This window comes from Rhinopithecus roxellana, chromosome 16, assembly GCF_007565055.1.
Source record: "Rhinopithecus roxellana isolate Shanxi Qingling chromosome 16, ASM756505v1, whole genome shotgun sequence".
Classification (NCBI taxonomy): Eukaryota; Metazoa; Chordata; class Mammalia; order Primates; family Cercopithecidae; genus Rhinopithecus; species Rhinopithecus roxellana.
This window is the reverse complement of record NC_044564.1, coordinates 23346936-23374925: the sequence shown is the minus strand read 5'-3', so window position 1 is coordinate 23374925 and position 27990 is coordinate 23346936. Positions and strand designations below refer to the sequence as shown.

General features: G+C 50.4%; 2 protein-coding genes across 7 annotated transcripts in view; one reads left to right on the top strand and one right to left on the bottom strand.

The window, feature by feature from the left end:
* The window catches only part of RUSC2 (RUN and SH3 domain containing 2), a 70412-nt gene extending 46002 nt beyond the window's left edge, over positions 1-24410 (top strand). The window contains exons 1-12 of one of the 2 annotated variants that reach the window (XM_010376392.2): positions 121-1686; positions 9123-11228; positions 17712-18353; positions 18573-18758; positions 18924-19064; positions 20453-20529; positions 20736-20910; positions 21001-21106; positions 21761-21807; positions 22561-23380; positions 23473-23610; positions 23695-24410. In XM_010376392.2, coding sequence (XP_010374694.1) covers positions 9215-11228; positions 17712-18353; positions 18573-18758; positions 18924-19064; positions 20453-20529; positions 20736-20910; positions 21001-21106; positions 21761-21807; positions 22561-23380; positions 23473-23610; positions 23695-23896 — 4548 coding nt within the window. In that variant the 5' untranslated portion in view covers positions 121-1686; positions 9123-9214 and the 3' untranslated portion in view covers positions 23897-24410. Of the gene's footprint in view, positions 1-120; positions 1687-9122; positions 11229-17711; positions 18354-18572; positions 18759-18923; positions 19065-20452; positions 20530-20735; positions 20911-21000; positions 21107-21760; positions 21808-22560; positions 23381-23472; positions 23611-23694 lie in introns of those variants that run through there. The other variant, XM_010376385.2, reaches the window with a different exon arrangement.
* FAM166B (family with sequence similarity 166 member B) lies at positions 7061-27011 on the bottom strand. 5 transcript variants are annotated; one of them, XM_010376411.2, is made up of 6 exons: positions 26279-27011; positions 25676-25899; positions 25382-25590; positions 25143-25194; positions 24872-25069; positions 24348-24597 (listed from the first exon to the last, which is right to left on the bottom strand). In XM_010376411.2, exons 1-6 carry the CDS (start codon positions 26338-26340, stop codon positions 24509-24511), a joined length of 834 nt encoding a protein of 277 aa, XP_010374713.1. In that variant the 5' UTR covers positions 26341-27011; the 3' UTR covers positions 24348-24508. The 5 variants fall into 5 exon arrangements, with proteins under 5 accessions (XP_030775022.1, XP_030775023.1, XP_010374713.1 ...); XM_010376402.2 differs by having other exon boundaries at positions 24872-25023; XM_030919162.1 differs by lacking the exons at positions 24348-24597; positions 26279-27011 and adding an exon at positions 7061-7268 and having other exon boundaries at positions 25676-26134.
* Positions 27012-27990: the final 979 nt, after the last annotated feature.

Genomic DNA, 27990 nt, shown 5'->3' with positions numbered 1-27990 from the left:
CAGAGTAACACCATTTCCTCACCTTTCAGTGGCTGGCTATGAACAGCAGTCTCCCTCCTTCCTTCCCTTCCTCACTGTTTCCTGCTTTATAGGATCAAGGGGCCATGGCTGCTCAAACAAGTCAAGGCTGGAGATGGATCTTTGTGTCTTTGTGTGTTTTTGTTCTTCTCTCTACAATTGACTCAGCTGAGCATGGTGTCAGTGGACACATGGGTGTCATAGGGAATAGGAGAAACAAGAAAGGAAAAGAAGTTACATCTCTTCCGGATCCTGAGGGATAGCTGTTATGGTCTTGGCCAGTGGTTTCTCCAAAGGCTTCTTTCTAAGGCCCTGAAATCCGAGGGCATGGCTGTGGAGTCCAGATAGTAGTCACCTTGGGAGGAGCCCTAGGCAGGGCTAGTGTTTGGGGACCAACCCCTGCTTGAGACTATCTCTGTGTTCAAGCGTAGCAGCAGGGAACAGTGGCACGAAGTGGACAGAGACCTCACCGCAACTTCCTGTACAACTGGCTCTAGCTGCAGTTTCTTCCTTTTTTCCTTATTCCCACAGAATTGGCCCAGAACCTGAGGAGGGTGGAGCAGGAAAGGAGCAGAGGACTCTGTAGGTCTCCAAGCAGAACTGAGATTTTTCTCTGGCCTAGGAGAGACCACTGTCCCCTGCCTTCCTTTCCCTGGGAAGATAGGCTTCCTGGCCTTTCAGCCTGGCTAGAGGGATTGTGTCTCCACACAAACCCAGCTGGACCCAGCTGAGCACTGACTGAGAACCGATGTATGTGAGAAGGGCCAGTTCTACTTCAGCCATAGCGAGTAGACCTCTGAAGACCCAGGGAACTGAATTGAATACCGTGTTAGGAAGAGGGCCTGCAGCCTCCAGGTCCTTAAGACTTACCACCCCAGTGTACAGAAGCCTGCCTAGCACCCTGTCTCTCTAGGAAGGCCAGTGCTAAGACTCGTGGGCCATCCACCAGGACTGAGTTCAAGTTACTGCTGGCAGAATGGTGACTGGTCCCTGCAGCCTCCCTTCTGGGCTTCAGGAATCCCCTCCCAGGCTGACTGCCCCACCCTGAGGCTAGTCTGGAATCCTGGTTAGAGGAAAAAGCTGCAAAACAGAGTCATTCACAATGGGCAAAAAGAGGAGGGAGAGGTTTCTGGTTAAGATATAAAAGGAGGAGCCTAAAGAAGGAAGGAAGCTCCAAGGCTCTGCCCAGACATCTTCCCTGAGACGCCTAAGGACAAAAGAGGAGCTAGACACAACTCTCCCCATTTTTCCTTTGCCGTCTTGAGAGTTCTCCATCTTCCAGCACTGACTGCCCTCTGTGGCTGGCTCCTTTCTCTACCCTCCCCCTTCCCTAGGCTAAAGGGCCCACAGGGAATGGAAGGGAGGGAGGCTGAGTGGCTGTGCTGTGGGCCTGCCTGCTCCTTTCCCTTCCCCCTTCCCTTAGCAGCAACGTCACCGCATCACCAGCAGCCGCGGCAGCAGCACGGAGACTGGGGCTGGGATTGCGCAGCCTCCCTGCATTAGCAACGATGCCATTGTATTAGCAGAAATCAGATCTTAGGAAATCGGTCCAGTTCCCCTGTGTGGTCCCGTGGAACAGTGTCTCAGCTGGAACTGTCGAGGTAGAGCTTGGTCGGAGTGCAAAAGGGACAGACACATCAGGGGTCCAGCGCAAGGCTCCTGACAAAGGTATGGCTCAGGGAGCTGGGGGAGGGGCAGGGCAGAGATGCTAGGATACTGATCAGCACATTTGGGCCCTGGCTTCTGAGGGTTGGCTTTGTCTTTCCAAAAGGGAGAGGGGGACGGTTCCGGGGGGATAAAGGGGGGAACGTGCGGGAGCACAGCATTAGACAAGCTCTTCCATGCATACATTTGGGCTATGGTGCAGAGATGAGGAAAAGCCAAGGCTTGGGCTAATGCCATTTATGCTATTTTGTCAAGAAGCAGATCTCATCCTTCCTTTTTGGGCATTTCTAATGAAGCTTCTAGTATGGGTCAGGGATGGGGGAGTCAGATCTAGAAACAAAGCCTTAATGGGAGGAGACACCCCTACAGCTACTGTAAGTTTATGATGGAGAATATGCAAGGATCCATGCAGCTTTCAAGAGAAGGGGCTGGGAAGCCTTTCTGTCCACACACACACACATACATACATGCACATAGCTATACATGCACATAGACACACATACCGTATCTGCTGGTGCTATGGGAGCCACCAGGCTCCAGGTAAGGATGGAGTAAGAAAACAGGGTGCCCCACAGTGTATAGCAGGGGCAGGGACAGTCATTGTAATGCCTAGGGCACCTGACCTGTTACAATAAGCCTTCAAGAAGAGACCTAAGCGTAAGCTAACACTCCCAAATCTACCCTCCTGCCCTTCTCCCTTTGATCCTACCCAGGAGAGGACCAGTCAGGAAAAGGGTTATCAGTCCTACCGAGGCATCTTATCAGGATCTCAAGTCAAGGTCAGATTGCTAGAGAAGAGCAATTGAAGACCATTGTCTTCCCCGTCTTTATTCAGAAGGCCAAAAAAGAGGGAAGGGGTTCTATGACTGGCAGAAAGACATTGATGACCAAAGCTAGAGGAAATCTTTTTTCTGGGGTTTTCCTGCCCAGAGTTGCTCCATTGCTGAGCAGGTAGGAAGAGTTCCCTAAATTCTCATTTCCACACCTGTAATCCCAGCACTTTGAGAGGCTGGGGTGGGAGGATCACTTGAGCCTAGGAGTTGAGACCAGCCTGGGCAACATGGTGAAACCCTGTCTCTACAAAAAATTTAAAAATTAGCCAGGCATTGTGGTGTGCACCTGTAGTCCCAGCTACTAAGGAGGCTGAGGTGGGAGGATCACTTGAGCCCAGGAGTTCAAGGTGCAGTGAGCTATGATTGCATCACTGCACTCTAGCCTAAGCAACAAAGCTAGACTCTGTCTGTAAAAAATAATTGTAAAAAAATTCCCACTTCTAATAACCACCTTGATAGAGGGTTCAAAAACATAGGATAATAGGAGACAGTAGTGCCATGTTGTGCAAATAATATAGTTGAGGAATACACTGGATAGTTATGGGAGTGTATTTGTTCCCAGGAAGTGTCTAGGAATGTGAACCACAGAGCAGGGAAAAATGAGACTTGAGACCATGTATGGGGCAGGGAGATAAGGGCTGGGAACTGGGGCAGGAGGTGGGATTGACAAGTGTGATCAGAGCCTGGGGACAGTATGAAAGGGACTGTAGGTTCATAGAATAGAGAGGCAGATAGACATAACCTGTGTAAATGGAAGCTGAAATGTGGGTCTACCCAGGACAGGTAGGATGCAGCTGCTCTGGGAGCAGAGTAATTGCAAGGACTTTAGAAAGAGGGTGTGGCCCCAATCATTTTCTTTGGAAGGCCATTGTAGTGGAAATAATTACAAATTGGGCAGACCTGGGAATGAATCCCATCTCAGATGTATAAATATGGGCAAACTACTTATACACTCTAAGCTTTGGTTTTCTCATCTTTATAATGGGAAGGATTATGCCTACTTAAAAATGTTACAGTACATTTAGAGATGATGTATGTAAATTAATGGCATATAAGTGTTGAATAAATGATCATTTATAGTATTATAATAGGACAAGAGACACCCATTTGGGACAAGGGCCAGGAAAGAGGCTCTCATAGAAAGCTTTTCCTGATTTTGGAGAGCATGACTTCATAACTTTATACTGGCTGAGACCACCATTCCACTCTACCTGGTAGGCATAGCTAGAGGGCTCATCTTCTGAAAGAGCTGTCTTCTACTTTACTCTTATTCTGAATCCTCTGTTTCTTCCCCATCCTCATCTTCCATGTCTCTCCATTTAGTCAGGGCAGAAAAAGTCTGAAATGAGCTCTTCCAGCTCAGTGTTTTCTCTTCACCTTCATTAGAGGGGATGGGCCACTTGTCTTGATGTAGAAAAAGTCACTCCCAGGAAAGGAGCCTGAGATACACTCTCAGTAAATGTTCTCTGTGGTGTCATATGTACAGTTTACTCTTTTTTTTTTTTTAAGATGGAGTCTCGCTCTATCACCCAGGCTGGAGTGCAGTGGCACGATCTCAGCTCACTGCAAACTCTGCCTCTTGGGTTCAAGTGATTCTCCTGCCTCAGCCTCCCAAGTAGCTGGGATTACAGGAGCGTGCCACCACACCCAGCTAATTTTTGTATTTGTAGTAGAGACGGGGTTTCACCATGTTGGCCAGGACGTTCTCAATCTCTTGACCTCATGATCCGCCTGCCTCGGCCTCCCAAAGTGCTGGGATTACAGGCGTGAGCCCCCATGCTGGGTCTACTCTCATTATATTCTTAACTGATCAAGAAAAAAGGTCAAAAGTTAGGATTCCTGAGTCTCATCTTAATTCTGTTATTTATTCACTGAGTGGTCTTGGGCAAGTCATTTCATTTTTCTGAGTGTAAATTTCCTTATTTTTGAAAATGAAGATGGCTCCGCCTCATTTGGTAAGTTTATGTAAGGATCAGTAAGATATGACATACATAAAAAGTGCCTTGTAAGTAAATGTGAACCAGGTGGGCAAAGCATGAGTACAAAATCTCATGAGGTGCCTGGAGAACTTCCCCTTAGATGGCTGAATTGGAATCGTCTATGGAGGAGCCATTGCTGGGCATTTCCCTTGGTTGTGTGGAGATCAAAAAAGAATAAGATCTCTGAGATACAGAAGTATAAAATAAAATGAAATCAATCAGTAAAAGAGCTTGACAGTTAAAGTAGGATTCAATACAACCTAAATGTAAAAGCTAAAACTATACAGCTTTTAGAAGAAAACCATAGGTACATTTCTTTATGCTCTTCGGACAGGTAAAGATTTCTTAGGATACAGAAAGATTTAACCATAGAGAAACAAACTGATAAATTGATCAATTTAAATTTAATAAACTAAAAACTATTTATCAAAAAACACAGTTAAGAAAACAGACAAGCCACAGGCTGAGAGAAAATGTTCATGAGACATATTATTTGACAGAGGACTTGTATCCAGAATGTTAAAACTCCTATAATTCAATCATAAAAAGACTAATAACTCAGGTTCTTTTAATGGGAGAAGTAGTCAACAAATAACCAGGCACCTACTGTGTTCAAGCACAGAGTTCAGCGTATTGTAGTCTCCAGCCTTGGAACTGTGCTCCAGTCTGGGAGATAGATATGTCAACATCACATTACAACTGTTAGTGCCCTCCAGCCAAGGGCTCCGTCATCTCCCACACTCATGTGTCCTTTGTCTCTGATTTAGAGTCAGCTTTCTGCATTCTGTATCTGTGCATCAGGTTTTCCATATTAATGCATGTATGTCCTAGTAATGGTTTTGTGGGCAGAATCATACATTCTTTTATGTGATACTTGTGAATGCCTCTTGAAAATGCTTTAAAAAGGAAGAAAAGGTACTCGTTGAAGGTCAGTGATGGCTGCAACCCATAAGTACCCCTAAAATTACTGCTATCCACGTAAGAAAGTTCTCCATACTCCTTTTAGTCCAGGCTTCGAGATTATGGCCAGGACTCCAGGGGAAACCTAGTATGTATGAAAGGAGAAACCCCCTCAAAGAAAAAAAAAATTGTTTAGGCCCGGCATGGTGGCTCAGACCTGTAATCCTAGCACTTTGGAAGGCCAAGGCAGGTGGATCACTTGAGCCCGAGTTCGAGACCAGCCTTGGCAACATGGAGAAACCATATCTCTACAAAAAATACAAAAATTAGCCAGGCGTGGTGGCACACGCCTGTGGTCCTAGCTACTCAGGAGGCTGAGGCTACAGTGAGGCTGCAATGAGCCATGATCGCACCACTGCACTCCAGCCTGGGTGACAGAGTGAGAACCTGTCTCAAAAAAAAAAAAAAAAAAAAAAATTTGCTTAAATTTTTAAATTGCTTAAAAATTGCAAAAAATGGGTATTACATACAAATTAGAAAATACAGCTGAAGCAAAAAAAAAAAAATTAAAAATAATCCAAATCACTCAACAGAGATAGGCACTAGTAACAGTTTATTGCACATTACAGATTTTCTTCTATGCGTACAGATAGATTTACAAAAATGGTGACAAACACCCGGCTAATTTTTGTATTTTTAGTAGAGATGGGGTTTCACCATGTTTGCCAGGCTGGTCTTGAAGTCTTGACCTCAAGTGATCCGCCTGCCTCAGCCTCCCAAAGTGCTGGGATTACAGGCATGAGCCGCCATGCTTGGCCTGATTTCAAGACATTCTATTCCTATGGATTTGCCTATTCTGGACATTTCATATAAATGGAATCATACAACATCATAAAAGCCCTTTGGGACTGGCTTCGATTATGCCCAAATTTTTGGCTACTGTGAATAATGCTGTCATGAACATTTGTGTACAAGCTTTAGTGTGAACATATGTTTTCATTTTTCTTGGGTATATACCCAGGAGTGCAGTTGCTGGGTCATGTCATGACACTATGTTTAACATTTTGAGAAACTGTCAGACTGTTCCAAAGTAACTGCACCATTTTATAATACCCCCGGCAATGTTTCAGGGTTCCCGTTTCTTCATATCATCATCATTTGCTAGTTGTTATTGTCTGTATTTCTTATTTTATCCATCCCAGATGGAGAGAAGTAGTATCTCGTTGCGATTTTTATTACTCTAATGACTAATGATGTTGAACATCTTTTCATGTGCTGGTTAGCCACTTCTATGTCTTCGTCAGAGAAATGCCTATTCAGACTGTTTGCCCCATTTTAAACTGGATCATATGTCTTTTTTTCTTTTTGAGACAGAGTCTCACTCTGTCGCCAGGTTGGAGCGCTGTGGCATGATCTCAGCTCACTGCAACCTCCAACTCTCTGGTTCAAGCGATTATCCTGCCTCAGCCTCCTGAGTAGCTGGGATTACAGGCACGCACTACCACACCCAGCTAATTTTTATATTTTTAATAAAGACGGGATTTCACCATGTCGGCCAGGGTGGTCTCGATCTCCTGACCTCGTGATCCTCCCGCCTTGGCCTCCCAAAGCGTTAAGATTACGGGCATGAGCCACCGAGCCCAGCCTCGAGTGTCTTTTTCTTGTTGAGTTATAAGAGTTCTTTATATATTCTCATTAGAAGTCTTTTATCAGGTATATGAGTTGCAAATATTTTCTCCCATTTTATGGATTGTCTTTTCACTTTCTTGGTGGTATCCTTTGAAGCACAAAAGGTTTTGGTTCTTACGGAGTCCAATTTATGTTTTTTCTTTTGTCACTTGTGGCTTTGGTGTCATATCTAAGAAACCATCACCTAATCCAAGATAACAAAGATTTACTCCTATGTTTTCTTCTATAACCCTTACTCTTGTAGCTCAGACTCAATGTCTGCCCTTCTACATCTCTACCCATTAGCCCAATAAACACACAAAGGCTTGGAAGCTCAACAGAGGAGCCTACCTTCCTCTCAGAAAGGGGGGGGGGGAGGAAGCAAGATTGTAAATAATAATTGCTGCTTAAATTTAACACAATTGTATATTAATACCTTGTCCCTCATACATATACTTAGCCATATTTTTTATGCATTGTTTGTTCATGTCCTTGAGTATATGTGATTTGCCTCAGCCCTTACCACATTCCACATGAGCTGGGACCCTGTGGTCTAAATGAGTTAAATTTTAAGAAAATGATGGTGTCAAGGATTCAGTTAAATGATGAATAAGAGAAAGGCAGTGGGGGATTTAGACTCAGGGTGAGTGAAAAGGAAATAATAGGAATAAAAAAAGAAGGGAAATGAATGAATTTGAAACATTACATGTGAGGAGTCGAAGGGAATGAAGACTGTTGCAACCTGAACGTGGAAACACAGCAGACTAGAACTTGAGCAGGCCACACTGCCATGGTGCAGCCAAGAGACCAGAGAAGCTCAGGATGGGTTCTGTGTCCTTGCACCAGGAGACCTTGAACAAGAAAGAACTTTGCTTTAGCCTATAAGAGTTGTAAAACTGGGATGAGAAGACTTTCTAGTGGATCCCATTAGTGAAGGTTCTAAGCTAAAACTGGGCAGCATTTGGGCACTTCAGGATGTCTGTATCCTGAGCTAGACACATGTTAAGAATGTATTATGCCTTTCACGTTTATCTTACGATAACGTGAGGAGGAAGAGGTTGACATCAGTCATAACTTGCAGTCACCCTAATGCCCAACTCAGTCTCTGCATTCAAGAAGTTCTAGTACAGCAGTGAGGATAGTAAGGATACTTAGCCCACGGTCATCAGAGAGGGACAAATATTCTGGGGCTCATAGGACGAGAAAGGGGATCAGAGGTAACAGTCACTTGGTCAGATCATACCGTATATTTTAAAATATGCTTCTTGCAAAATTACAGCTTATTGCTATGAGTTCATATTATTCATGATGTTCCCTCGTCTGTAAACTTGTGTGCTGTAGCTGTGTCTAAGCTTTAGACGTCCTAGATGGTTTTTTTTTTTTTTTTTGAGACGGAGTCTCGCTCTGCCGCCCAGGCTGGAGTGCTGTGGCCGGATCTCAGTTCACTGCAAGCTCCGCCTCCCGGGTTCACGCCATTCTCCTGCCTCAGCCTCCCGAGTAGCTGGGACTACAGGCGCCCACCACCTCGCCCGGCTAATTTTTTTGTATGTTTTAGTAGAGACGGGGTTTCACCGTGTTAGCCAGGATGGTCTCGATCTCCTGACCTCATGATCCGCCCGTCTCGGCCTCCCAAAGTGCTGGGATTACAGGCTTGAGCCACCGCGCCCGGCCCATGGTTTTTTCTTAATTGTGTCATTATTCATAGTTTTTTTGTGCTAAGGACTAGTCATTGTTTACTGCCAAGGACATAGTCCTTGAAAGAGAAGGGGAAAGTACTGCCCAAACCTTCATATGTGGCATTAGGACGACTTGGCCTTTTGTCATAATTTGATGCATGGTGACCTTAAAATTAAGGGGGACCTCAGGTGCTGCACCTGTGCAATGCAGAAAGCATGGTTAGGTCCCCACCCACCTATTGGGCTGTGTGGTCAAGCTCCATCTTGACTCAAGCCTTTTCTCTTCCTGGGTTCTTCTCCATCTGAAAATGCTGTAGGGAAGGGCATGCCCCTGACTTCCAGGGAGGTGACATTAGGTTCCCTTTCTTTCCTTCTCTCTCCAGGTGCCAAGCTCTCCTGATGAAATGTGTTCTGCCCCACTGGGCTCCAGGGACAGTGTCTGGTGCTGTTGAAGCCCTTATTCGAACTTTCCAGAATGGATAGTCCCCCAAAGCTGACTGGAGAGACCCTCATCGTTCATCACATCCCCCTGGTGCACTGCCAGGTCCCAGACAGGCAGTGCTGTGGAGGAGCAGGTGGAGGTAGTGGGAGCACAAGACCTAATCCCTTCTGCCCACCTGAGCTGGGCATCACCCAGCCTGATCAAGACCTAGGACAAGCTGACTCCCTGCTATTCAGCAGCCTGCACTCTGCTCCAGGAGGAACTGCACGGTCTATAGACAGCACCAAGAGTAGGAGTCGGGATGGAAGAGGCCCTGGAGCCCCCAAACGACACAACCCCTTCTTGCTGCAGGAGGGTGTGGGTGAGCCAGGACTTGGTGACCTGTATGATGACAGCATTGGTGACAGTGCCACCCAGCAGTCCTTCCACCTGCATGGCACTAGCCAGCCCACCTTTCATCTATCCTCTTTCCAGCTGCCACCATCTGGCCCTGGAGTGGGCATGCCATGGGGGGCAACACGCAGTCGGGCTGGAGTGGTGGAAGGGCAGGAACAGGAGCCAGTGACGACCTTGGATACCCAGCAGTGCAGCGCCAGCCACTGCTGCCGGCCAGAGCTGGAAGCAGACACTATGGAGCTGGATGAGTGTGGGGGACCTGGTGGGAGTGGCAGTGGGGGTGGAGCCAGCGATACCTCTGGCTTTTCCTTTGACCAGGAATGGAAGCTCAGTTCAGATGAATCCCCAAGGAACCCTGGATGCTCTGGCTCAGGGGCCCAGCACTGCCGCTGCAGTAGCACATCCAGTCAGTCCGAGGCAGCTGACCAGTCCATGGGCTACGTGAGCGACTCTTCCTGCAACAGTTCAGATGGTGTGCTGGTCACCTTCAGCACCCTCTACAACAAGATGCATGGCACTCCCCGCGCCAATCTCAACTCTGCCCCCCAGTCCTGCAGCGACTCTTCCTTCTGCAGCCACTCAGACCCTGGCGCCTTCTACCTGGATCTGCAGCCCTCCCCAGCTGAGTCTAAGATGTCTTATGAGTCCCATCACCCTGAAAGTGGAGGAAGGGAAGGGGGCTATGGTTGCCCTCATGCCTCATCTCCTGAGCTTGATGCCAACTGCAACTCCTACCGCCCACACTGTGAGCCGTGCCCAGCAGTGGCTGACCTCACAGCCTGCTTCCAAAGCCAGGCCCGTCTTGTTGTGGCCACACAAAATTACTATAAACTTGTCACCTGTGACCTGTCCTCCCAATCATCCCCAAGCCCTGCTGGCTCTTCCATCACCAGCTGCTCTGAGGAACACACCAAGATAAGTCCCCCACCAGGCCCTGGCCCAGATCCAGGTCCCAGCCAGCCCTCTGAGTATTACCTATTCCAGAAGCCAGAAGTCCAGCCAGAGGAACAAGAAGCAGTGAGTTCCTCTAGCCAGGCAGCAGCTGCTGTGGGCCCCACTGTGCTTGAGGGGCAAGTATACACGAATACTTCACCCCCCAACCTCAGCACTGGACGTCAGCGCTCCCGCAGCTATGATCGCAGCCTGGAGCGCAGCCCTCCTGTCCGCCTGGGCTCACTGGAACGCATGTTGAGTTGCCCAGTGCGCTTGAGTGAGGGCCCTGCAGCCATAGCGGGGCCTAGCTCCCCACCTAGGAGGGTGACCTCCTTTGCCGAGCTGGCCAAGGGCCGGAAGAAAACTGGAGGCTCTGGCTCGCCCCCACTTCGTGTGAGTGTTGGGGACTCCTCCCAGGAGTTCTCACCCATCCAAGAAGCCCAGCAAGATCGGGGGGCCCCACTGGATGAGGGCACTCGCTGTAGCCATAGCCTGCCACCCATGCCCTTGGGGCCAGGCATGGACTTACTTGGCCCAGAGCCAAGTCCACCCTGGTCCACCCAGGTCTGTCAGGGACCCCACTCCAGTGAGATGCCTCCTGCTGGCCTTAGAGCTGCGGGGCAAGGCCCCCTGGCTCAGCTGATGGATCCAGGGCCTGCTCTCCCAGGGAGCCCAGCCAACAGCCATACCCAGAGGGATGCAAGAGCTAGAGCTGATGGTAAGAAGCCTAAGGGTTAGCAAATATGTGGCTGTTCACCAGCAGGAATATGCATGGCCACCTCCGTGACAGGTCCCTGCCAAACCACCCCGTCCATACCACCAGAGTTTCCACATCCTAGATCTGTTATCCCTCCAGGCCAGGGCAGGTCCCACAGCTACAGTGGAGTGGGCTCACTGAGGAAAGACAGAGGACTCAAAAATACACTGAGCAGACCCCGCACAGTGACTCACGCCTGTGATCCCAGCCCTTTGGGAGTCCGAGGCGGGTGAATCACTTGAGGTCAGGAGTTTGAGACCAGCCTGGCCAACATAATGAAACCCCATCTCTACTAAAAAATAAAACTTGCCAGGAGTGGTGGCACCCGCCTGTAATCCCAGCTACTCAGGGGGCTGAGGCAGGTGAATCGCTTGAACCCAGGAGCCGGAGGTTGCACTGAGCCGAGATCACACAACTGCACTCCAGCCTGGGCAGACAGAGTGAGACTCTGTCTCAAAAAAAAAAAAAGAAAAAGAAAAAATACACTGAGGAGATAAAATCAGCAGGACTTAGAGGCTGATTGGGAAATGAAGGATTCAGAAAACTGATTCTGAACCTGGATGATGGGAAAGATGAGGCCATGGATGGGGCTGTGATCACAGGAGATTTCCTGGAAGAGGGATAAGACATCAGCTCAGGTTCGGACATTTAGGAATCTAACAACAACACACACGCTGAGCGGCAGGTTTTTTCCTTTTTGAGACGGAGTGTTGTTCTTTCGCCCAGGCCGGAACACAGTGGCCTCCCTAGGCCAGCTCTTTCCCTATTTATTTTGTTACATTTTAAATAAATATTTTATACCAGTGTGTTAAGGGGTGCTGGTGACAGAGAGATGAGAGGGATGACTGTTTTCAAGGATTCCAGCTAAGGATGGAAACAGAAAATGTAGTTGATCATTAAAATGCAGAGATGGCAGTGTTGCGTGCTGGCCAGTGAGAGGGGTATCTAGATCAGACTGAAATGTCGGAGGAACTGCTAATGCAGTTTACATTTAAGGCCAATCTAGAAAGATGATTAGGATTAGGCTTTGTGAAGACTTGTAAGAAGAATGTTCTAGGCTCACAGGATAGTCTGTACAAAACCACAAAGGCACAGAACAGCTTGACCCTTTCTAGGAACTGCATATAATTTGGTGTAGCCATAGTGGAAAACAGGTGGAACCACTGAAAGATTTTAGTCAGAGAAATGGCTTTTGGCATTTGTTTTTGTTTGGTTTGGTTTTTCTGTCTGCTTAATTGTATGTTTTGATTTGCATTTTAGAAAGATCACTGGTTGTTTGCTCCTTCAGGCCTTGTTTTAAAAAAAAAAAAAAAAAAAAGTGCCTGGGCGCGGTGGCTCAAGCCTGTAATCCCAGCACTTTGGGAGGCCGAGATGGGCGGATCACAAGGTCAGGAGATTGAGACCATCCTAGCTAATACGGTGAAACTCCGTCTCTACTAAAAAATACAAAAAAAATAGCTGGGCGAGGTGGCGGGCACCTGTAGTCCCAGCTACTCGGAAGGCTGAGGCAGGAGAATGGCGTAAACCCGGGAGGTGGAGCTTGCAGTGAGCTGAGATCACGCCACTGCACTCCAGCCTGGGCAACAGAGCGAGACTCCGTCTCAAAAGTAATTGGATCACTGGTTGTTTGGGTAGAAGATGGACTGGAAGGGGTGTCTTCCCTGAAGTCAGGAGAAAGCACTGTAGATTGGAAAGTCATTGGAATAAAAGTGGTAGCTGGCACTCGCTAGACGTGGTGACTCACACCTGTAATCCCAGCCCTTTGGGAGGCCAATGCAGGCAGATCACCTGAGTTCAGGAGTCCAAGACCAGCCTGGCCAACATGGTGAAACCCTATCTCTACTAAAAATACAAAAATTAGCTGGGTGTGGTGGTGCACACCTGTAATCCCAGCTATGTGGAACACCAAGGCAGGAGAATCACTTGAACCCAGGAGGCAGAGGTTGCAGTGAGCCTAGATCGTGCCACTGCACTCCAGCCTGGGAAACAGAGTGAGACTCTGTCTCAAAAATAAAAAACAAAAGTGGTAGCTGAAGCTATGCTTGTGGCTGAGAGAGGATCCAGGGAGAATGTGTGGAGTTATAAAGGGAAGAAGGGGATACTGTGACTTAAGGGATGAGCAGCAGCCTTAAAAGAGACTGAGAAGAATTAGGACAATAGAAGAAAAAGCAAGAGAGGTCAGGCATGGTGGCTCATGCCTGTAATCCCAGCCCTTTGGGAGGCTGAGGTGGGCAGGTCACCTGAGGTAAGGAGTTCAAGACCAGCCTGACCAACATGGTGAAACCCCATCTCTACTAAAAATACAAAAATCAGCTGGGTGTGGTGGCAGGTGCCTGTATTTCCAGCTACACATGGGAGGCTGAGGCAGAATTGCTTGAACCTGGGAGGCAGAGGTTGCAGTGAGCCAAGATTTTATGCCACTGCACTCCAGCCTGGGTGACAAAGTGAAAGTCCATCTCGAAAAGAAAAACCAGGAGAGAGTGAAGTCATAGGAACCACAGGAGGAGAAAGTTTTAAAAAAAGAGTTTGAACCAAAAGAGTTCTAAAGAGAAATCACCTAAGATAATGAAGAATCCTGAAGGCAACATTCGGGAGTAGTGAGAGTGGAAGCCAAATCTCAGAGGGTTTAGAAGGAAAGCGAGGTGAAGCAGGGATAGCAGAGGCTCACAGCTGTCCTGTAGCCTTAGGTTGGGTCTGTTGGCTTCGCAAAAGAAAATGTTTAAAAGCCATAAATAGTATTTGTGCTGTCAGGGTGATCACAGTCTGTCAGAAGACTTCATGCTCCTAACATACGCTGAAGAGCTGTCCTTGGGATGGGCACAGGAGGGAGATCTCTAGGCAAGAGGCAGGATCAGAAACAGCAAGGATCGAGTGGGTCCTTTGAACCCACTCCCTTCTTAGAGTGCAGTGTCTGTCTGCTGGGTGCATCTCATGGGACACTATGACTGGCGTTCTGAGGGCAAGAAATATTCTGGTCAGAGATGTGAGGAGAGGCGTTAAAAAGTGTTTTCTCTATCAGATTAAGACTTTTCATATCAAGATGCTGCTCTGTTCCATAAGTCTCCAGTCTTCTCTTGATTCTGTACAGCTTTTTTCTATACAGCTTTTTTCTAAATCAAAAACGAATGACAATTCATCAAGCTTTGAATGACAAAAGAAGGGACCAGTTGATCCAATCTAGGAATGACAGTATAGAAAGCTGAGAAGGTCGGCTGGGCATGATGGCTCACACCTATAATCCCAGCACTTTGGGAGGCTGAGGCAGGAGGATCACTTGAAGCCAGGGGTTTGAAACCAGCCTGGGCAATATAGTGAGACCCTGTGTCACCAGAAAAAAAAATTAAAAATAGCTGGGAGTGGTGGCACACACCTGTAGTCCTAGCTACTCAGGAGGCTGAGGCGGGAGGATCACCTGAGCCCAGGATTTTGAGGCACAGTGAGCTATGATCGCACCACTGCATTCCAGCCTGGGCAAAAAGTGAGATCCTGTCTCTAAAAAAAATTAAAGTAGGCCAGGTGCGGTGGCTCACACCTGTAATCCCAGCACTTTGGGAGGCCGAGGTGGGCAAATCATTTGAGGCCAGGAGTTCAAGACCAGCCTGGCCAACATGGAGAAACCCCATCTCTACTAAAAGTACAAAAATTAGCCAGGCATGGTGGTGCACGCCTGTAGTCCCAGCTACCTGGGAGGCTGAGGCACAAGAATCACTTGAACCTGGGAGGCAGAGGTTGCAGTAAGCTAAGATTGCGCCACTGCACTCCAGCATGGGTGACAGAGTGAGACTCTGTCTCAAAAAAAAGTAAAAAAAAAAAAAGGGGGGGGCAGCTGAGACGGCTTTTTGAGATACTGAGCAACAGAATCAAGATTTAAAGGGATCTTACTGAATCTTGAAAGAACAAAACTAATAAAGCAGAGACCAATGTGAAGTTTGATATGTAACCTGCACTTGAGTTGATTTGGGATATTTGATTGCAAACTCAGAATGAGTCAGCAGTTGGTAGAGCTTCCAAAAAGTTAAGATGAGTGGATTCATTCATAGACTCCAGAAAGAAAGAGTGGATAGTCTCTCACTCCTCCGAACCAGTGAGTGCTCAGTGGTATTCCATTGAGTTCTGGGCACCACATTTTAAGAAGGAACCGGGGGACTGGGGCTATTTGACCTAGAGAAAAACTGACTCGGGTGAATACAGTCTCTGTCTCTGGTTTTCTTAATGAATGTCACATAGAAAAGTGAGAAAACTTATTCTGTGTATTCCCTGAGGGTAGAACTAAGACCCATTCCCCACAGGGACCCCCTTCTTACCTGATCTTATTCCTCTGCCTCAAACTGTATCCTGGGAACTTAGCAGAGAGGAATTTTAAAAGGGTAGGAATAAGCAGTCTAATTCAGACATACTTTATATAGGGGGTATAAGAAAGCTGTGGTTGGGATGACCTAATCCGATAGCCAGAGCCAGCTCAGCCTTGAAAACTGATAAATAGGCAGAAAGGAAGAACACATTCCCGATGGGAAAAGCAGTGTGCTTCATGACAGGGATGTACTGGGAAGAGGAGGGTCAGTGGGGGCAGGTGTGGAAGTCTGAGGGGAGAACAGCCTAGCTTGTAGCAGGTGTGGGCACCTCGCTCGCTGAGAAAATTAGACTTTATTCTGGAAGATACAATTTGTATCTCAGAAGCTAGTTGGTGTATGTAAGAAGCTTCTGGTTGTAGTGAGATTGGCTTGAATCAAGAGTGAGTGTGGAGATTCCCTCATTTAACAGGTCGTTATTCACTGCATACTATGTGCCAGCCTCTGTTCCAGGCATTATGGATCCAGCAGTGAACAATATAAAATCCCACTTTTCTGGAGCTTGAGGAATAGTAATGGACAATAAACACACTAAAAGGACAACTTTTAATTGCTGGAAAGTTCAACAGTGCTGAAAAGAACATGAAACAAGATAATGGGATAGAGAGCAACTTGCCAGAGGGGCTGAGGTAGTCAGAGAAGGTCTTATTGAGGGGGTGGTATTTGAGCTGATGCCTGAATGCTGAGAAGACTCAGGCAGAAAGAAAAGCAGGTGCAAAAGGCCCAAAGATGTTCATGCACCTGGTATGTTTAAGGACAGGGAAGTGTGGCTGGAGCACAGTGAGCCAGGGAGAATGCAGAGTTTGTGTAAGCACTGACTGGGGATAGCAGGAGGGTGGAGCTTGAAAGTGTCCCCTGGGAGTGATTCAGAAGCACCTCCCTAATGGGATTGTGGTCCCCATCCCCTCTGATACTTTGATGTAAATAAGATGAGGGATAGGAAAACCTGGCCTGATACAATTTCACATGTAGTACAATGTGGCTCCGAAATCAGACTCTGAGTTAGGCAGAATTCTAGCTCTGCCACTTCCTAGTTGTTTGACCTTGAGCAAGTGTTTTAATCTGTCTACATTTCACATTTCCTAATCTGTCAAGTAAGAGAACTAATTCCCGCCTCACAGAGATAGCCCCCCTGCTGGTGAGCTTTCACCAGGGTGTTAGGCCGGGTGCGTGCTTATAGTGCCATCTTGCGTTTATTCGGAAATCTACAGTGTTTTGTTGGAAGTACAGTCCATCCACTGTCCCACTCCAGTGTCCTGGAGTTTTGTGTTTAGTTCTGAGCACCATGTTTTGAGGGACATTGACCTGAAGACTGCCTGAAAGAACAGGAGAGGGCCAGCCTTGGGGAACATACCTCCGTTCAGGGGGAGCAAATGTGGACTCTGAGGTTCCAATACCAGGATCGTGAAAAGAGTGGGAAGTAGGGGTAGATACGGATAACAGGAAGGCTGCAAGTAAAGAAATATCTTACTATGGTTAGATATGCTCAAGAATGAAATGTGCTGGCATGATTGGAGATGGGATAATGAGCTAAAGCTTGAAATCAATAACATCTGAAACATTTTCATCACTGAAAATGTGTGACTGTGACTCCAAGACTTAGAAACAAAGAAAATGGTTCTGCCATTGACAGAAATGGAAGTCATCGGAAAAAACGAGAAAGGTAATGGATGAGCTGCTGTAGCACATTTTAAATGAAAGCAGAACTATAAAGCAGAATGATCTGGAGATCAAGAGGAAGGTCCAGGCTAAAGCTGTGGGTTTGGGAGTCATCCTGTGGCAGTCTGAACTCAAACTGTGTAAGAAAGAAGGCGTAAGGTGATATGTAAGAGTTGAGCCTTAAGATACACTCACCTTTGGAGCCATGAAAATGAAGAGGGACTGAACAGCAGAGAGGTACAAGACAGTCCAGCACCATAAAAACAATAGGAAACGTTTTACAAAAGAGGGGAGCAGTGTCCCAGTCCACAAACTTCTACCCCATTCAATTCCTGCCAGCCAGGTCCCTGACCCTCTCCCCTCTCCGCTTCTGGGTTTTCTCTCATATGGGTTTCAGTGTCTGTCTACTGATTTCTTCTCCATCCCTTTGCTACAGGGGGTGGCACTGAGAGCCGACCAGTCCTTCGCTACAGCAAGGAACAGAGGCCAACCACGCTGCCCATCCAGCCCTTTGTGTTCCAGCACCACTTCCCCAAGCAGCTGGCTAAGGCCCGGGCCCTCCACAGCCTTTCCCAGCTCTACAGCCTCTCAGGCTGCAGCCGTACACAGCAGCCTGCCCCACTGGCTGCCCCTGCTGCTCAAGTCTCAGTCCCAGCTCCCTCAGGGGAGCCGCAGGCATCCACTCCCCGAGCCACTGGCAGAGGTGCCAGGAAAGCTGGGTCTGAGCCAGAGACCTCTCGGCCATCGCCCCTGGGAAGCTACTCCCCCATCCGGAGTGTTGGCCCCTTTGGGCCCAGCACTGACTCTTCTGCCTCCACTTCGTGCTCCCCTCCCCCAGAGCAGCCCACAGCCACAGAAAGCCTGCCCCCATGGAGCCACTCCTGTCCTCCTGCTGTCCGGCCTGCCACCTCCCAGCAGCCGCAAAAGGAGGATCAGAAGATACTGACCTTGACTGAGTACCGGCTCCATGGAACAGGAAGCTTGCCGCCTCTGGGCTCCTGGCGATCTGGCCTTAGCCGAGCAGAGAGCCTGGCCCGGGGAGGTGGTGAGGGCAGCATGGCCACCAGGCCCAGTAATGGTACGAGCTCCAGCATCTCCCTCCCCAACCCACCACCTCCCCTTTGAGTGGCTGCTTACACTCTCGCCTGGGGCCAGAGGTTAGGATGTCTGCATCCTTCCCCAGCCAGCATCTGTAGATAATAACCTAGTGTTTCGTGCGGGCCACTGGGTGGGTGTGAAACTGTCTCACTCTCTCCTGCCAACTCTTGTCTTTCTGCTGATCTCTGTCTGCTTCCAGCCAACCACCTATCCCCTCAAGCCCTCAAGTGGCGGGAATACAGGAGGAAGAACCCACTAGGGCCACCTGGTTTGTCAGGGATCCTAGACCGAAGATCACAAGAAGCTCGGCTGGCCCGAAGAAACCCTATCTTTGAGTTCCCTGGCTCCCTCAGTGCTGCCAGCCATCTGAACTGCCGGCTGAATGGTGTGTGAGCAGGGTCCCCAGTATACCCGGGGCAGGCTCTGCCATGGCTGGGAAGGGCTAGAGAAGGGGTCAGTCCCAAAGGAACATGTCTCAGACAGTACAAGGCACTGAACTGGGCTGGAACTCCTGCACTAAGAGTTGCTCAGGATTGACTTTTCTTTCCAGGCCAAGCAGTGAAGCCGTTTCCGCTGACCTGCCCTGACTTCCAGGACCCCTTTTCCTTGACGGAGAAGCCTCCAGCTGAGTTTTGTCTGTCCCCAGATGGCAGCTCAGAGGCCATTTCCATTGACCTGCTTCAGAAAAAAGGTGCATATAACCCCCAGCTCAGGCCAGGGACTCTGCTGTCACTACCTCCTCACACTTGCCCTACTACCTAGCCAGTCTTAAATCTCTTAAGTGCTGGCCAGGCCTGGTGGCTCAAGCCTGTAATCACAGCACTTTGGGAGGCCAAGGCAGGTGGATCATGAGGTCAGGAGTTCGAGACCAGCCTGGCCAACATGGTGAAACCCCATCTCTACGAAAAATACAAAGAAAATTTGCTCAGCGTGGTGGTGGGCGCCTGTAATCCCAGCTACTCGGGAGGCTGAGGCAGGAGAATCATTTGAACCCAGGAGGTGGAGGTTGCAGTGAGCTAAGATCACGCCATTGCTCTCCAGCCTGGGCAACAGAAGTGAAAACTCCATTTCAAAAAAAAAAAAAAAAAAAAAAACAGAAACAAATCTCCAGGCTCTAGGGCTGGAGGAGAAAGCTGTGTATCATGAGTGCATATGACTGAGCAAGGGTCATTCATCAGAGGCTTTCGGAGTCGGGCTCCAGTCCCTTCCTGCAGTAAGCAAAGTCTCATGAGGAGGCTTCCATGTCATCAAAAAATGCCTCAGTGCTCTTGGAGGGGCAGGGGAAGGTACTAGAGGGCCCGGCAGCTTGGGTAAGCATGTTGGTGACATCTAGTAAGATGAAGACTGACAAGACCCACTCTCAGAACATTTTTAGGGAGATGGAGAGAACTGAGCATAATTGTGGGCTGAAGATGAGCCTGTGAAGAGCGCTTAAGTTCCCTGGGAAGGCAGAAGGGGAGAATCAGAGCTCAGGGAGAAAGAACCCGGGCAAGAAGGGAAACAGCCACCTTCCTCCAGGACGTGAAGGGGATGCAAGTGGGCAGGGGAGTGAGGGGTGTACATATGAGATTGTTACGAATTTTGGAGGCAGAGGGAAGTTGAAAGTTTATAACTAGGGGCCTCTGTTCTCTGAAGCAGAACCAAGGGCTTGAGAGGAGTGGTGTCGATTTCACATGGCAACTTGAGGGTATGGCAGGGAGTGCTGACAAGGCACGTATCAAAGAATCACCCTTGTCTGGCACTGGTGTGAGGGACTTGGGTTTTCTTCAGGTCAGTGGCCTGGTTTCTCAGAGTGGAGAAAACTGATAGTTGGCCTGAGCCAGGATTGGAATAAGAGGACTGAGAGGTGAGGACATTGGGAAGCTTGACAATGGCATCATTGAGGTGGCTCCAGGCTGGGAAGTAAAGACAGAAAGAGCTTAAGAACTGGGCAGAACCAGAAAAGGGCCAGGCCTGAATGTTCTGATGAGACCTATATGCAGGTGTGGAGACTGAGTAAGTGTGGTAGCCCTTTCCCGCCCCAGCTGAGTTGGCTAAGGACTTGCTCAGGGACCTGTCACATCACATTCTTCCTTGCAGGGCTGGTAAAAGCTGTTAACACCGCTGTGGACCTCATTGTGGCCCATTTTGGCACAAGCCGGGATCCCGGGGTGAAGGTAGGCAAGGAAATGTGAAGAGCTGAGCTCTGCCTGCACGCCCTCACCTGTCCTGCGCTACCACCTTCCCTTGCTGTCTTGCATTTAGAGCCCAGGGTTGGGTACTTAGGAATGGGGATGGCAAAAGGGGAACCATGAGGGCCTGCTACGAGAGGACCACGGTCAGGCCTGAGGCAGTTTACTGCACTTCCCTACCACACCTACAGGCAAAGCTGGGAAACAGTTCTGTGAGCCCCAATGTGGGCCACCTGGTTCTGAAGTACTTGTGCCCTGCTGTCCGCGCTGTGCTGGAGGATGGGCTCAAGGCCTTTGTACTGGACGTCATCATCGGGCAGCGTAAGAACATGCCATGGAGTGTGGTTGAGGCTTCCACACAGCTAGGTAGGTGTTGGGTGCCAAGACGGGGACCCGGGGCTGAATTTAGGGTTCCAGAAATTGGTCATGTGACCTGCAATCCTGGCTTCCTCCCAGGTCCATCCACCAAGGTCCTGCATGGCCTCTACAACAAAGTCAGCCAATTCCCAGAGCTCACCAGTCATACCATGCGCTTCAACGCCTTCATCCTCGGCCTGCTCAAGTGAGTGCACAGAGCGGCAAGATCCCCTAAACAACTTGCCCTGCCCCCCACCCCCGGGCTCTGCCTGTGCCAAGGAACCAACTCCCTGGACAGACAGGGTGGATCTGGAGGGTCCTCCCAGCCCGCTATGACCTCTCAGTAAGTCACTGCCTTCCCACTGTGCCCATGACTCTGACACTGGTCACCAGCGTGGGCTGCTTTTACAAATCTGTAATCTGACTTATTTGGAAATTAGTTGGGTTTCTTAATTTCTCTGGACCTTGTAAACCCTGATCCTCTCCATTCCAGCACTACTTCCAAATCCTGCTTGACCCTAAGTCCACTTTGGGACCTACATCCTAGTAACATGCTTTCTCAGGTATGGGCCCAGGCCATCTCCTTTGGCCCTGAGCTGCCTGTACTTTCACACAGTAGCCACCTTGATTTCTTAGGTCTACTGCAGGCTGACTCCACTCCAGGAGGAAGCAATTGGCTTGTAAATCACATGTCCATCTCCCTCCACACATCCCCACTGACTCTCTGGAATTAGGTGAAATGAATCGTGCCATGGAAGGGTGCGTTCACCTATTCTTCCTGTGCCTGACCCCCTGGATCTGTCTCCTTATCTGGCTGTATTCACACAAGACTCAACTGTCTTCACCTGTCTCCCTACAGCATCCGGTCCCTGGAGTTCTGGTTTAATCACCTCTATAACCACGAAGGTAATGCCCAGAACCCTGCAGGTCAAACTCAATGGGTCAGAATTCAGAGGCACAAAAGAGGAAGGAAGAGCTCTTTTCATTACTGGAGGTGGGGAGGGGGACCACACAAGCATTCATCCTCAGAGCCTCAGACTTCCACCCAAGGCCTTCCCCAGCCTCTGCTCGAGTTAAAACCTTGGGCCAGGCATGGTGGCTCAGACTTGTAATCCCAGCACTTTGGGAGGCCGAGGCAGGTGGATCACCTGAGGTCAAGAGTTCAAGACCAGCCTGGGCAACATGGTAAAACCCCATCTCTACTAAAAATACAAAAATTAGCTGGCTGTGGTGGCACATGCCTGTAGTCCCAGCTACTCGGGAGGCTGAGGCACAAGAATTGCTTGAACCTGAGAGGCAGAGGTTGCAGTGAGCCAAGATCACACCACTGCACTCCAGCTTGGGCAACAGAGTGAGACTCCGTCTCAAAAACAAAACAAAAAACCTTGGAGCCAGCAGGATACTCCAGCAATCTGGGAGTCAGGGTGGCCAGGAATCCCAGCATCTCATTCCTCTAAACTCAGGGCCACCGCCTGGGGTTGGAAGGTTTAGACAGTGCACAGCTGTGGGTGGCAGCGTTTACACTTAGTACATGCAAGTTGACTGGTGCACAGCCTGCGCCGCTGTCTGCCACAGCTCTGCCCAGGCTGTCTTTCAAAGTCCCACTTGGGCCAGGCTCTGCTTCTCTATGTGGATCAGTCCCTCTCTCTTTTCCCCTAGACATCATCCAGACCCACTACCAGCCCTGGGGCTTCCTGAGTGCAGCTCATACCGTGTGTCCCGGCCTCTTTGAAGAGCTGCTGCTGCTGCTACAGCCCCTGGCCCTGCTGCCCTTCAGCCTCGACTTGCTATTCCAGCACCGGCTGCTGCAAAGTGGGCAGCAGCAGCGGCAGCACAAGGAACTGCTGCGGGTGTCCCAGGACCTGCTGCTGTCTGCCCACTCCACGCTGCAGCTGGCCCGGGCCCGGGGCCAGGAGGGCCCTGGAGACATGGACAGGGCAGCCCAGGGGGAGCGGGTGAAGGGTGTGGGTGCCTCAGAAGGTGGAGAAGAGGAAGAGGAAGAAGAGACAGAAGAGGTGGCAGAGGCAGCTGGGGGCTCAGGGCGTGGCAGGTGGGCCCGAGGTGGGCAGGCCGGCTGGTGGTACCAGCTCATGCAGAGCTCCCAGGTCTACATTGATGGCTCCACTGAGGGTTCCAGGTTCCCTCGTGGTAGCAGCAATAGCAGCAGCGAGAAAAAGAAAGGGGCAGGAGGTGGGGGGCCTCCCCAGGCTCCACCACCCCGAGAGGGAGTAGTGGAGGGGGCTGAGGCCTGCCCTGCCTCTGAGGAGGCCCTGGGCCGGGAAAGGGGCTGGCCCTTCTGGATGGGGAGCCCCCCTGACTCTGTGCTGGCTGAGCTGAGGCGCAGTCGGGAGAGGGAAGGGCCTGCTGCCCCACCAGCAGAAAATGAGGAAGGGGCCTCAGAGCCTTCACCTGGAGGCATCAAGTGGGGACACCTCTTTGGCTCCCGAAAAGCCCAGCGGGAGGCCCGGCCCACAAACAGGTGAGAGCCTGCCCATGGTAGGGATGGAGGGAGTAGGGAGCCTGCTGTAAGCCAGGGCATGGGCAGAGCCTGAGTCCAGCTGCTGTCCCTAGGCTCCCCTCGGACTGGCTGAGCCTGGACAAGTCCATGTTCCAACTAGTGGCACAGACAGTGGGTGCCCGCCGGGAGCCAGAGCCCAAGGAGAGCCTGCAGGAGCCACACTCTCCAGCCCTGCCCTCCAGCCCTCCATGGTGAGCCTGGGGAAATAGAAGGGCTGAGGGACTGCAGTTGGCTTTTGATGGGGTTTCTCTGACCTCCATGTGCTGTTTCTCCAGTGAGGTGCAGGCACTGTGTCACCACCTGGCCACCGGCCCTGGACAGCTGAGCTTCCACAAAGGAGACATCCTACGAGTGCTGGGGCGAGCTGGAGGAGACTGGCTGCGCTGCAGCCGTGGCCCTGACTCTGGCCTGGTGCCCCTGGCCTACGTGACATTGACCCCAACTCCAAGTCCAACCCCTGGAAGCAGCCAAAACTGAGGCCCTGTGCATGCTGGTGGCCTCAGGGACCCTCATAACCCCTAGACTCAGAGCCCGAGAGCCCTTCCCAAGCCATTGGCTTGGCTGCAGAGTAGACTGAGAGCTGGGGCCACGTATCCCTGTGCTGGCACCTGCTCCCTGTGCTCAGTATTAATTACGCCCCCTTAACTGCCCCAGTGACCTCGTCCAGACCTCCACCCAGGAAAGGAGGGACGGGACGCAGCACTGGGATGCCAGGATTTCCCTGGCCCGTCTGGGTCAACCTTTCCATGGGTGAAGACAAGCAAGTCCCCCTGGAGGCGAGTGGCCTGGAAAGCCATCTACAGGGTTCCCTAGGCCAGGTGGAGATGAGGATGGGTAACAGTATTGGGTCCAGATCCCAAAGCCCCCCAGCTGTAAATAGGCTATGGCCAGTGCCTGGTCATCAGAAGAGGGAGGAGGAGCCCAGGTGTCTGTTTATGTATTTATTTATTTATTTATTATACCTATTAATAAAAAAGGTGCTCAGCCTCCAGACCATTTTCTCTTTGTGCTCCTCCCACCCACCTTTCTCGCTTCCAAAAGGATGGCTGGGATAGGATGAAAAGGGAAGGGAACTTGATGTCCAGGGGCCTAAGCCAAGAGCTGCTTCTGGAAGGTGCTGAGGCCCAGAGCATCATGGGTGAGATGGCCAAATGTGTGGCCAAACTGGAACTTACACCCTGTGTGGCCAAGAGAGTGTCATGTGTAGCCAGTGGCATGGCAAAGCCATTAATTCTCAGCCAGTTGGCTAGACCTCCAAACGACCCTCTAAAATCTGAACTCCTCACTGTGGGTAGCTACCTCAGTTTCCTTTTCTGCCTAATGATAAAGCTGAACCACATGATCTGAGCCCTCCCATATCTATTAGTTCCAACCCCCACAAACCACCCCACCCCACCCCCATACCCACACAAACATTCCAGTCCCCAAAGCCTCCCTGAGGGCTCTTCTCACCTGGCACATAGCCCCCATAGTTAGGTAAAAGACCCAGGTTCTGAGGGTATGTCCTGGGAAGTGGGGGGAGATATTTGGGGTCCTTCTGGGCACTGCCTGGTGAGTGCTTCTGCCCAAATTCCTGCAGTGCCTGGTTGCTGAGCACAGGAAAGCTGGAGCCGAAGAAGAAGCGGGCGCGGGGCACATAGTCGGTGAAGCCTGGGGATGGGGACACTGAGCCAAGGCATCCTGGGGCCTCCCCACACCTCTTATCCTAACCCCCAGCTCTCACCTGACATGAAGAACTTGCGAGGGTCCCTGTCATCCATGGAATAGGTAGAAGCCTGTGAGAGAAGCCCCTGTGCTCTCACACAATCTCCCAGGGAGGCGGAGCTGACAGTCAAGCGCACATCCCCTGAACCCACAGCCACACTACTCATGGCTGCCCCCACCATCCCCACCGCTGCCCGGACACACAGTAAAGCCCCCACTCCCACCCCTCCGCACTCCCCACCAGCTTCTTGGTCTCACTTGTTCCACCACCTCCAGTGCTGGCTGCTCCTCCAGCTGCCCCTCTGGCTCTGGTACCTGGTCCTTCTCTGTGTCCTTTCTTCCCTTGGCCTCCTTTGGAAGCTCTTCACTCCCTTGCTTTCCATGCAAGTGAGTGAAGTCACTCAGAGCCTCGGCCCAGACCTGGCTGCAGTTCTTGGCAAAGATGAACTGTGCCCGGGGTACAAAACCTGGGCATGCGGAGACAAGAAAGACTCATTAGTGTTTGGAACACGTGTTCCTGGGAGGGACACCTGTGCATACCTGTGTACAAACCTGTGTACCCAGGGATCATGCTGGAGCTGAGCCTTTCATGCCCATGCCTGAGAGGTAGGCTCTCCCTGGGAACCTCAGGAGATCTTGGAGGCTGAATGGGAGGCAGAAGTGTGCGGTGGACAGGGGACCAGGCTAGCCCAGGAGGGTCTCGAAGTAGCTGACCAGTCACCTGCCCATAGGTCTGGCCCATGCTGAACCGAAGTAGTGGGCAGTGTCCAGTGTACCTGCAGCACAGACTCACCCACTCACCAGAATCGTCCTGCCCCGCCATCCCCAGAGGCAGAAGCAGAGACCTCTGGAGCCCTGATCTTTCTGGACTCAGCAGTGTATATATCTGGAGCAGGCATTTCTAAGTTCTCTGCCTGGGCTTTCGACCATTCCTTTCTGCTGTTACCCTGTTCCCGTGGAGAGAACAACACAAAGCTTTGGGGCAGATCTGGAGTCTCACTAGTCCCTTGCTTCTCCTTTTCCATCCAACACCATAGAGACCTCAGCCTCCCGAACCAACCTGTTCGCTTGGCCCCAGGCTCTAAGCAGCTTAATTCCTCCACCTTATACCCCTACTCCCAGCAGCAAGTGGGGAGTTCTGGGTGGGAGTCTTACCCCGGGATATAATGAGCGTTCTGAGGGTTGAGCCCTGGTATGAAGGTGCTGGCCACAGCCATGAAGAGCCAGGCAGTTCCTTTTGTTTGCCTTTGAGCCAAGGCTCTGGTCTGTGTGTACCGTGTCCAGGGCTATGGGGCTAGAGGAAGGAGGCGGGGCTAAGGGAGGAGAGAAGGGAGGGGGCACTCGTGTGAGGACAGCCAGGGCCAAGGCCAGCAGAACTGTAGAGCAGAGGCTAGCAGGTCTGTCTGTCCAGGACAAAGGTGGTCCTGCCTCATGGGGCAGGGCCCGAACCGAAGGAAGCCCTGAGGTGGGAGGTGTGAGGTGAGGGAGCAGAAACCATTTGGGCCACTGAGCTCTGTCTCAGTGACTTCCTTCCTTCCTGAGCGCCTGCATGAGATGTGGACACTGCACTCCTCATGAGTCTGGGACCTGGAGAAAGAGGGTCTCTGAGGGAAGCCAGGGCCCAGAGAGGAGGTGAAAGAGGATAGGTGATGGGGGAAAAAAAGGAACCTAGTCACCTCTAAAGTGTAACATCGTTTATTTTCAATAATTTAACAAGAGTGGCTTACTGAATACCTGCTATAATCAGAGTCATCCATTCAACAAATGAGCCAGGCTCTGCGAGGCTCCGGCCACGGTGGCCGAGTGTGCACTCCATGGGAGCCAGAAAAGCTGTGGGGGGTTGAGGGAAGGAAACAGGATAAAGTTGTTGTAGGGGTGGGTGGTAAGACTACGGTGCAAGTTAGAATTTGTTTAAAAAAGAAAAAAAAAAAGATTCCGATTCTAAGAGAAGAAAAAGCACAGACCAGGAAGATGAGATCTCAGAGGAGGGGGAAACATGATTAAAACCCAACTCTGGGCCGGATGCAGCTGCACTCACACCCAGGTACTGAGGAGGCTGAAGTGGGAGGATCACGTGGGTCCAGGAGTTTCAGTCCAAACTGGGCAATACCGCCAGATCCCACCTCAAACAAAACAAAACAAAACAAACAAAACAAAACAATTCTGAAGTTGGGTCAGGGCCAGGCTGAGGGCTCAGGGCCCACGTTTGAGGCAGAGCTCTGCTCCTCTCCACCGCCAGTGACCACGTCTGCGCTGCCCAAGGACGGCACTGACACCCCAGGGGAACTGCACAAAAGCACTGGGCCCCAAGGCACACATTTCATGTTCCTCACTGTTCTGCCAGGAACAGCCTTAGAATGTGTCATTTAGAGTTGTGGGGACTTAGAGTGAGGGTGGGAGCTGAGGGGCAAGCCCAGAATAGCAGCAGCGTGTCAAGCTTAACAACCAGACTTGGGATTCTGTGACAGACACTATCACAGCGTATACCTAATTCCTGACCCCCATCTCCTTTCTTCTGAGACAGAAACTTCATCAGGGAGGCTTGGAGAGCCAGCCTGGAGGAATGAGCTGGATTAGTCTAAGTGTGGTCCCATGATCCTTCCTCCATGACTGCTTAGGCACGGGCTTCTGGCATTCTGGATAATATGAAGGGAAATCTGCTGGGGCAGGGCAGCGTCCTGGGAAAAGTTTCTTTGTTCTTAAAAAAAAGGTTCACATCAAATTAGAGCAAGTGAGAGAGACAGAGATGCACAAGACAAAACGATGTCCATTCCTGCCCCTAGACTTTTGGGGGACGTGAGGCTGGAATGCTGGCAGGCATGTGGAAGCCTTATGGAAAGCTAACCTGGAGACTAAGTCCTGGGCAC

Excerpts from the sequence above, each read along its gene's own strand:
- FAM166B (XM_010376402.2), bottom strand. The coding sequence starts at position 26,340 with ATGGCTGTGGCCAGCACCTTCATACCAGGGCTCAACCCTCAGAACGCT. Across the intron at positions 25,591-25,675 it reads CATGATCCCTGGGTACACAG|GTTTTGTACCCCGGGCACAG; the intron begins GTTTGTACACAG and ends CCGCATGCCCAG. Across the intron at positions 25,195-25,381 it reads CACTGGAGGTGGTGGAACAA|GCTTCTACCTATTCCATGGA; the intron begins GTGAGACCAAGA and ends CTTCTCTCACAG.